At 44.7% G+C, this 8,841-nt stretch overlaps 2 protein-coding genes across 3 annotated transcripts; one reads left to right on the forward strand and one right to left on the reverse strand.

Moving 5' to 3' along the window:
- Positions 1 to 509: 509 nt before the first annotated feature.
- On the forward strand, positions 510 to 5,932 carry LOC119124894 (cadherin-related family member 5). Its single transcript, XM_037255265.1, has 16 exons — positions 510 to 697; positions 911 to 1,008; positions 1,078 to 1,292; positions 1,804 to 1,860; positions 2,697 to 2,789; positions 2,861 to 2,947; positions 3,021 to 3,131; positions 3,203 to 3,370; positions 3,479 to 3,569; positions 3,639 to 3,745; positions 3,833 to 4,033; positions 4,114 to 4,245; positions 4,406 to 4,484; positions 4,547 to 4,737; positions 4,819 to 4,839; positions 4,937 to 5,932. Exons 2-16 carry the CDS (start codon positions 939 to 941, stop codon positions 5,765 to 5,767), a joined length of 2,454 nt encoding a protein of 817 aa, XP_037111160.1. The 5' UTR covers positions 510 to 697; positions 911 to 938; the 3' UTR covers positions 5,768 to 5,932.
- A 6-nt stretch (positions 5,933 to 5,938) lies between these two features.
- Positions 5,939 to 8,635, reverse strand: LOC119124895 (calumenin-A-like). 2 transcript variants are annotated; one of them, XM_037255267.1, is made up of 7 exons: positions 8,410 to 8,635; positions 8,004 to 8,155; positions 7,460 to 7,653; positions 7,219 to 7,385; positions 7,070 to 7,130; positions 6,405 to 6,598; positions 5,939 to 6,337 (listed from the first exon to the last, which is right to left on the reverse strand). In XM_037255267.1, exons 2-7 carry the CDS (start codon positions 8,144 to 8,146, stop codon positions 6,233 to 6,235), a joined length of 864 nt encoding a protein of 287 aa, XP_037111162.1. In that variant the 5' UTR covers positions 8,147 to 8,155; positions 8,410 to 8,635; the 3' UTR covers positions 5,939 to 6,232. The 2 variants fall into 2 exon arrangements, with proteins under 2 accessions (XP_037111162.1, XP_037111161.1); XM_037255266.1 differs by having other exon boundaries at positions 8,004 to 8,147; positions 8,410 to 8,634.
- Positions 8,636 to 8,841: the final 206 nt, after the last annotated feature.

Consider the following 8,841-nt stretch of genomic DNA (forward strand, 5'->3'; position numbering starts at 1 on the left):
TGAGATCTGCTGACACCTGGTGGACAGTTCTCGTCATTGCATAATGTCACCTGTTGCAGCACCGCCTCGCCTGTTCGAATATAAGGAAAAAAATCAAGATGATGAAGTGTGGCGCTTGGATGCTGACTGGGTGGTTTTTAAACCTACATGACCAAGGGAAGGTTTGAGCTCCATGGGCAACTCAACTGTTGACACGAAGACAGAAAAGAACTCTGCATGACACAAAATACATCACAGCTTGAAAGAAGGACACAAAAGAATCATTGACTGTTTTGATTATCAACTTCTACCTGAGTGCTGAGCCTCATTTGCATAGCAATCTCTTTCTCAAGGTCAACATTGTCTTTTGAGCCGGACAAATCTTTTAAATTCACCGACGGCAACAGTCTGGGCCCTCAAAGGCAACGTCTTAATCTGATTGGCTCCATCTTACCCCTGACCAGGTAAGCCCCACCCCCCTAGAGGCTTTATCCCCTGAGCTGACGTTTATCCCTAGATACGTCCTTTAAGCTGCTGTCTGCTTTTTAACGTGCGTCGCCGGAGGCATTGGTGGGTCGCGCGGATGTTCTCCTGCCACTTCTGTTTTGAAGCTGTTGCTCCAAAAGTTTGTTGACATTTGTGAAGCAGCAATGTGTTTCCCGTCGGATGGAGGACATGGAGGCTGATGCTACCGCTGCAGAGGATTTAACAAAAGCAGGTTGGTGCGGGATGCCAGCTTGAACACTAATACATATTTTCATCACTAGGATGGCAATACTAGTTAACTCAAACTGTTAAAAGTACCACCATCATGTCCATCGTTAAAATACAGTTGTGTAGTTGACCTAAGTGTTCATCTTGTTAGGTGGCGATTGTTTCGTGTAATGACGTTACATGGGTTAGTCGGCTGTTTCTCAATCCTAACTTGCAGCCATCGAGACGTCTGTCTGAGCTGAGGGATGGCCACCACTGCCAAAGTGAAGCGAGCCCTCCTACTGATGCTCTTCCTGCATCTACATGCAGTCGCAGGTACGTTACACTGCCCTCGATGAAGCCACCGAATGCTTAATTCTGTGAATTTTCTCATGTGGGACGCAGGGATGTCGGGTTGGGGCGGTTGCTTGGACGGTCAGGATGTCTACTCGAGGGTGGCGGAAAACAGCCTGTGTGGGGAAGTGGTGGCTGACCTCATGGCCGACCCCCCGATGGAAGGAGTCGAGTGGAGACTCCACGGGAAAGATGCCGATTGGTTCTTTTTGGATGGAGGAGTCATACGTTTGAATTCATCACCGGAGAAAGTGCTTGACCGAGAGGTAGTTCCTGATCAATTCACGATCGCCTTGTTTATGGTTTTGGTTTTTGCAGTACCTGACAAATGTAGCACGTGTGATATTGCACAAGGTTCCATGGAGCTTTGCAGAACTGTGTTCAGTCGATTCTATACAACAAACACACACACAAAACACTAAGCAGCATGTCACACATTTTTATCCTATTCCTGTCAAGATCTGTCACAGTTTGTTTCCTTGTTTTAATGTCATAGTTTCGGTTCACGTGTCTGTGTGCTCGCCCCTCCCCTCCTGTGCTCACAATCGATGTAATTGCCGTTACCTGCCTCTCGTTACCTGTCGTGTATTTAAGTCCTGTCTGCGTGTCACTTCCTGTTGGATTGTTCTCGGCTCTCGTCTTCTTGTTTCAAGTCTCCCGTCTGTTCTAGTTTTTCTGTTCAGTTATTCACGTCCATAGTCGAGCATCTATAATTAGTCTTTTGAGTTCTTTAATAAACCCTGGTCCATTCACTTAATGACAATTGCTGTATTTCAGGTACTGGGTCCTGTGCTGATAGCGGAATTATCATGTTATGAAGACAACGTGCTTCAGGTAAACTTTTGACATGAAAAGTTCAGCGGAGGTAAAAGTACTCATTGTGTGGATTTGAGTAGAAGTACTGTTACAGTACTAATATTATTGGTACTGATTCAGCCTCTGGACTTGAGTCTGAAAATTACGGTATATTGTTTCTTCATTTGCAAATATGTTAAGAATTAGCAATAATGTGGAAGCAACCAGTTGAAGAATTTGGTATTGACTCCATTTTGTTTTTTAATTCCAAGTGTATCGCCACGTTTTCTGATTTTGCTGCCATTAGAATAAAACGGCACAGGTTTTGAATTCTAAATGCACATAAATACAAAAATTTAAAATATCAAGAAGAATTTTACCATAAATTTTATACAAAATCATATTTGATTAATTTATACTCTTAATGTGGGGGTGATTACGTCATATGTTTTAGGCTAGCTCGCATGGCTACCGTAGAGTGCTGGGACTTGGATAAAAGTTTTTTTTTTTTACCTGGTGTCAAATCCTGGTCTAGAAAATAAACTCCCCGCCGTAGTTTGGCTTTAGCTACAGGTGCTTCGAATCTACCAAGCCGGCAGGTAAACCGGCTGCCAGAAGCTAGTTTTGTTTACTTAGCGGTTGATTAGGAGCGCTTGTGGCTAAAGCTAAACTGTGGCACGGTTCACACTTGCTGGATCTGGATTTGACACCTGAGGTTTTTTTTTTAACCCCTCTTTAAGCCCTAGGATCGATCAAGATTCCAATCTTGACTGACTTTATTGTATATAATAGAAGTAAAAAGCTATCAGAAGAAGAATAGTCAAAGTGAAACCTGAAAATTGACATTAATTTTGTGTCTACAACTGTCACCGCAGAGCGTTTCCAGGATCGCAGTGGAGATCCTAAATGAGAATGACAACTGGCCCGAGTTTGTAGAGGACACCGTCCAAACTGTTGTCATCAACGAGGTAGGGCGCTCAGACAGAAAATAAATAAATAAATACTTAAAAAAAAAAATTTGATTCTGCTTTTTGTCCAGCTGACTCCGGTCGATACGCTCGTGATTACCGTCCTGGCAACTGATGCAGACAATGATCAGATCATTTACTCCATTGATCAGTCATCTGTAAGTTGATCTACAATGAAGACAACTAACATGAGGCTGATATCATGATCATACATGCTTATGTGTTCTGCAGCCTGACGCAGAGTACTTCAAAATTAATCTTCACAACAGCGGTGAGGTGATGCTCGCCAAAGCTCTCGACTATGAGAACAAAACTCAGCTCTTTCTCACTATCAATGCAGCTGTAAGATTTTTATTTTCGAGATTTTTGACAGCAAAACGCCAATCAAGGCCTTAACAATCCAACTCTGACAGGAAATGAACACAGCAGAGCACTTCAACACTAGCACCGACATCGTGGTGGACGTTCAGGATGGAGACGACCAGTACCCTCAGTTCCTTCCCTGCACGCTGTTTCAGGACCGCACCAATCACATTTGCACTAGTCCCGTTTACACCGTCAATGTCACAGAAGACAAAGAGGTTGGTTGTCCCCTGGCTTTAGCCTTTTGCGCATGTGGGCCGTAAATTGGCAATGAGGTCCCCTGACTCATTTTATTCTGGGCCATCGCCTTGGTCTGGTTCTTATAGGACTTTGTACTGGATTTCTCTCCTGGTCCAATCCATGCGGTGGATGGAGACAGAGGACTCAAGGCCACTGTCAACTATGCCATCCTCTCAGGTAGTGCAGTAAAAATGTTTGAGTCCTCTTCGAAGTAGAATTTTAACCATGCTGTGTTGTGCTTGCCAGGCGATGACCACGGCCGTTTCCTGATGGACCGACAGACAGGAGAAGTAAAGTTCACCCGCGCGGTGAAGGATAGACTCATCACACCAGCACTGCACCTTCAAGTTATGGTGAGTGTTAAGGTTCGACTTAAATTGTTATGACATGGTTTACGGCCCACCATCGAGAACTTCTCTTTGGACTCACTCGGTGTGCAGGCCTTTCAGGACAACGACCCCAGGAAGTACACCGTAGCCACTGTGCTGGTCCGTGTTCTGGCGGTGAACCGGTTTCATCCAGTATTCGACATGGCTGAATACCACGGCTTTGTGACGGCGGGGAAGAGTCCCGCCTCCCTGGTTTATACCTACGGCAACAGGGCGTTGATGTTACACGTGCAAGACCAGGACTTTAAACACGTAGGTCTACCGACACAACAGCCGCAGTACAATGAAGTCCTTGGCCCTTGTTCAATTGTCCTCCCTATCCCGTCTCGCAGGGATTTAATCCGATGATCTACTTCACCTTCAGCCCCACGTCCAATCACACGGGAATCTACCGGGTCACACAGGAGGGACTCCTCATTGCCAGGACCAATCAGCTCAAAGCCAGACAAAAACACCTTCTGCACGTAAGCCCCAGCAGCCAACAAGTGACTCATTGCGCTCCTTTCGATTCCGGTGTTACTGTTGCCTTGCAAACAGAGGTCAATTGTCTAACGAATATTAACAAGGGCAGCTGATAAAAATAAAGCGCACACACAGTATTGCATAAATATCAATATTTGGCAGGTAATGGCGAGAGACCGGGAGTCAGGTGATGCCGTTGTCTCGACCGTGGTGGTGGATGTATTGTCTGAAAGCCAATCAAGTAAGAATCCTCCTCAAATCCCTGAAACGATTGAAAACTATATTCAGGAAATTTCGTCACAGTTCCTCTGAGCGCTCTGGTAGACGACCGCGCCATCAGTTGCACCCTGGGCAAAGCCTTGTTCCTCAGCACGGCCTTCCTGACGGTAATTGGCTGCGTTGTGACCTTGGTTCTGTGGCTGAAGAGGAAACATAAGGGCCATCTGGACCCCCTGGAGAGGGGTTGCGTGGCGCAGGGCAAGCACCCCAACGTGGTAAGATGTCTGGACAATTAGGATCAGCTTATAAAGCATGTGAGTGTGCTTGTCTTCTTAATGTGCTTGTTTTGTCCGCAGAGCCTTCGATGGTTTCAACTGGTGAGTTGTTGAGTTGCGGCTAAACTGAACGGAATTTTCCATCTTGATGGTAACGGATGGATGGAATTGACGGATGCCGCTCACCTTTTGACATCAGGCGAATCCGAGCGGCGGCGCGCCACGGGTGGAAGATATGAGCTTCAGCAGTGAAGACTACGGAGCAACGAATCCTTCGTTCAGCTTCTCGGGGAAAGACCCTCCATCTTGCCAACGGCCGAACCAGCCCAACAACGGCGGCAACGACCTGTCGATGGCTCCCCTCGATGCCACCCTGAGCTTGGCTGAAGTCAAGTGTGCCACCATCACCTTCAACAGCGTCTCCACCCCCACCGGGAACTTGTCTTGCTTGTCCACCTTCAGGCCAAACTCTGTGGACATCAACCCTGTTGAGCCCACAGAAAACTCGGATTCACCTCCACCGGATCCATCTGTACCTTGCACCTGTCTCGACTCGCAAACAAGTACCGAGGACCCTGTTGACACATCCACCAGCCCCTCGCCCTCGTCTGCTAGTGTCCCTCGCATCCAGACCCGGATCACCTCAGCCGAGACAGAGAAACCTTTCAGCAAGCCTCGTGCGGCGTCATCACAAAACCCTTCGGACTCCCCGCGACTGCTTTCGCTGGTCGCCAAACCGACAACGCCGCCGCCCACCCCCGAGCAGCCCCCTTTGAAGGCCACGCTGGTTATGGTGGACGCGTCACCTGAACCATCAATGCGAAGATGGAGCGAAGAGGACCAGCCCTGCACGTCGCTGGACCATCCAGAGCAACCCCAACACCAGGAGCCGAACCGCGAGGACGACGAAGGATTTCTGGCTGACGAAGACGCCGACAAGAACAGCGAGGATGAATTTGAGGCGGACGACGAAGAGTTAATGAGGGTCATGTCTCGGTGCAATCCCATGTTTATCACGTTCAACCAGTGACGGAAGAAACGGATGCACGGCGGACAAAATGGGACGACTTCATTTAAGAGTGAAACCCGGCATTCAACTTTGAAAAAGTATTTGACAACCCACTAAATGTTTTTTTGCCTTTTAAATCCTAAATATTCTCCAAACCACAATAAAATACAATTGCAAATACACAAACACAAGAACCTCATGCTGAAGTATTTATTTTTAACTGACACAAATAATGCTTCATTCTAAACATTTTATCGCCCACTCTGAAGAAATGAATTAGCCTATCTGAAATTCAGACTTGTCTTTACTATTAAAGAGAATTTTCTAAATGAAGAACAATCACTAGTTGATATTCTTCCTGCACGCTACATGCTTAAGTTAACCCTAAAAATAAATTTTGTAGAAAAACCTGCCTTCAAATTAGAGAACAGTAATTAGCGCGCTACCAAATGAAGTCAACTGTAAAGAGAAAACAATCATAAAAATTTAGAACTCATCGTGTTGAACGAGGGCTCTTCCAAAATTGGTGGCCTTGCTGCTCACAAACATGTCGTAGTTGTCCAGGATTTCAGTCTTGGACAACTTGCCATCCTAGTGAAAGATGGAGTATATAGAAAATGAGTGTTGGTCATCGACGGGATGAAGACAAAGGGCTTACTTTGTCCGCATCGCACTCAGAGACCAAGCGCTTGGCCTCCTCTTCAGCGTGGATGTGATCGATGGGCTTGATCCATTCTCTGATCTCATCCGTGTCCAAATTGCCATTCCCGTCCTTGTCCAGGACCTTGAAATTGCGCTTGCTGAGCCACACCGACTCTGGTTCCGGCTCGCCTTCCTCCAGGTGCAGTTCACCTGAGAAGGTGAACACCAAGATGGTCGGGTTTTACTCGTGTTTCCCCAGCAGTTTCAAGGTTTAAAAATCCCATACCAATTATGCGAATTAGCTTATTAAAAATCCCATACCAATTATGCTAATTGGTGCATCTACCCTGTTGCTGATTTGGATATATGGTTTGGTTGAACATACATTTAAATCTAAATTTCTATTTTTATTTTAAAAAATCTAAAAGAAATTTGCCAAAAACTGATGCATGTCCTATACAATGTTAATTTTGCATGATTTGTTCAACTGAGGATGAAGGCAATTTCTGCAGTTAACTATTTTAAGATTAATTTAAGTCTAAAAAAAAAACAATCAAAATGACAAGGTAACAATTGTTTTTTGTACAGCACAACTAAGTATGTCATAAAGAAAATTATCACCTTTGATTTGATTTCATAAAGAAAATTATCACCTTTGATTTGATTTCATAAACAATTTACCAATATACTCTCCCAATTCAATCACGCCATTCCCATTGTCGTCCATGTCTCCCAGTGTTTGCTACAAGGGAAGAAAGAGTGCATAGAAATTTTAAACAGCTATTGACTCAGCAGTGTCATTTATCGGGCGTCTCGGTTTTACCACTCACACGTATGGCAGTCTCTTCCATGTGATCGAAACGCTCGGGGTAAAGGAAAGCGGCGTACTCCGCTCTGTTCACCTTCTGGTCCTCGTCCTGGTCGACAACCTTGAACCTCTTTGCGTCGCGCGCCAGCATCCATTTGAGCCCATGGCTACCCTTGGGTTCAGGGCGATCTGGGGTCAAAGCAGAGGGATTGGACGTCGGTTCTATCCAGGTGGATTTTTAAACTCTGCATTAGGGTTCTTACTGATACGCTCTCCGTAGGTGACGTTGGTGTACTCTTCCCATGACACCAGACCATCGGCGTTGAGATCGAACTGTGGCCACTGGTTGTCAATTCTCTGGAAGACCCACACCTTGTACATGCGTTTGATCCAATTACTCAGTTCCTCCGTGGTCACAAAACTATCCTGGTCGCTATCCATAAGCGCCGCCACGATGCTGCCGATTAACACAAAAGCAAACTGGTGAAAAAGTTGACCTAGAATATTGGAAATTGTGCTTTGATCACTCCCACAACGGCGCAATTGCCCCTTTCGGAGCATTTGAAAGAAAGTTCCACCCATACTTTTTGCTTAACATGTTCTGGGTATGAAGAACCTACCAATTTCCATTTATTATATGTTTTAAATACATTTTAAATTAAGAAGGCTTTATTGTTGGAGCAGGTGCCTGTTAATACCTTTTGCCAAAAAGCATTCATTTTGGGATATTGGGATTTTTCCATCAGATGATCAAAAGGTGAGAAGTGGCTTTTATCTCTGGCCTCACGTTTAGGAGCGCAACCTTACCTGAGGTGTAATTGGCGCTCCTCAACTGTGAGCTCGTCTAAGATGTTGGTTTTCTCCTGGTTGGTGAAGTCGTTCACCGTGATCTCGCCGTTGGCATCCACCACACAGAGGAGATGGAAAATGAAAAATGGCCACAGCCTCATCCTGCCAATCTAGATGCAGTTGTTAAATTGTTAGCATTGGTATTGACAAATAAATTGACAAAAATTTAAATAGATTGAGGAAATTTATTGAGCAAAAATATGTTGTATTAATTGTGATAATTGTTTTGAAATACCCTTGACGAATTTCCTATATATACTTTTATGTGCTCCAAGTGGGATAACTCTAACCGTTCCATTTCAATCCGCTCCAAATATTCCGGGGTTTTTTTCCACAAAAGTTCTGCATCTTTAACTCAACTTACTTCCAAGTTGTCTTCTTTGTCTCTCGTCGCTGGTACTGCTGCTGTACTTCAATGATGGCTTGTAAACCGATCTACCGTTTCTTCTGAATGTTGTCTGTCCAGTAGGAACAGCCAAGTACCCACCCCAAAACAAAACGTGTCATAAAGGTGAAGGTTTCGTGTGTTTATTACACTCAATCTTCTATGATATGTCATAAACCGATGAAAGAATTTTGACACGATGTAGAAATGACATCAGAACTTTAAAGAAAATGTTTTACCCTTTACACAACAGCCTGCTAGATGTTTATGTGACTCACAAAGCAAATGCAAAATTACAAACAGATGCGATGTAATAACCTTCAGATATTGCAAGATGTTTTTGTTAACCCGATCCTTCTTTTAAAATAAAGTCAATACAATTTGAATAAAGCAAAGTACTCAATTTAAAAA

The sequence above is a fragment of the Syngnathus acus genome, chromosome 6, assembly GCF_901709675.1.
Source record: "Syngnathus acus chromosome 6, fSynAcu1.2, whole genome shotgun sequence".
NCBI classification, from domain to species: Eukaryota; Metazoa; Chordata; class Actinopteri; order Syngnathiformes; family Syngnathidae; genus Syngnathus; species Syngnathus acus.